This window comes from Neophocaena asiaeorientalis, unplaced genomic scaffold (genome assembly GCF_003031525.2).
Source record: "Neophocaena asiaeorientalis asiaeorientalis breed wild unplaced genomic scaffold, Neophocaena_asiaeorientalis_V1.1 scaffold226, whole genome shotgun sequence".
Classification (NCBI taxonomy): Eukaryota; Metazoa; Chordata; class Mammalia; order Artiodactyla; family Phocoenidae; genus Neophocaena; species Neophocaena asiaeorientalis.
The window spans coordinates 7,668,917-7,669,197 of NW_020173037.1; the positions used below are offsets into that span (position 1 = coordinate 7,668,917).

The 281-nt window shown below is 55.5% G+C and overlaps 1 protein-coding gene across 1 annotated transcript in view; it reads left to right on the top strand.

The window, feature by feature from the left end:
* CHD7 (chromodomain helicase DNA binding protein 7) overlaps nt 1-281 on the top strand; it is a 121,200-nt gene that overhangs the window by 107,586 nt on the left and 13,333 nt on the right. Inside the window, 1 exon segment of the mRNA XM_024742640.1 lies at nt 72-276. Coding sequence (XP_024598408.1) covers nt 72-276 — 205 coding nt within the window.

The following is a 281-nucleotide window of genomic DNA, read 5'->3' on the forward strand; positions in this document are numbered from 1 at the left end:
GAGGAAAAGCAGTAATAAACGTGAAGCCTTTTTACGCAGCCCAAGTCCGGCTAACGTCTCCTTTCTGACAGGTGGACGAGACGGGAAGAGGCGGACTTTTACCGCGTGGTGTCCACGTTTGGGGTTATTTTTGACCCAGCGAAACAGCAGTTCGACTGGAACCAATTCCGAGCCTTTGCCAGGCTTGACAAGAAGTCCGATGAGAGTCTGGAGAAGTACTTCAGCTGCTTCGTGGCCATGTGCCGGCGGGTGTGTCGCGTGCCCGCCAAGCCAGATGGCGG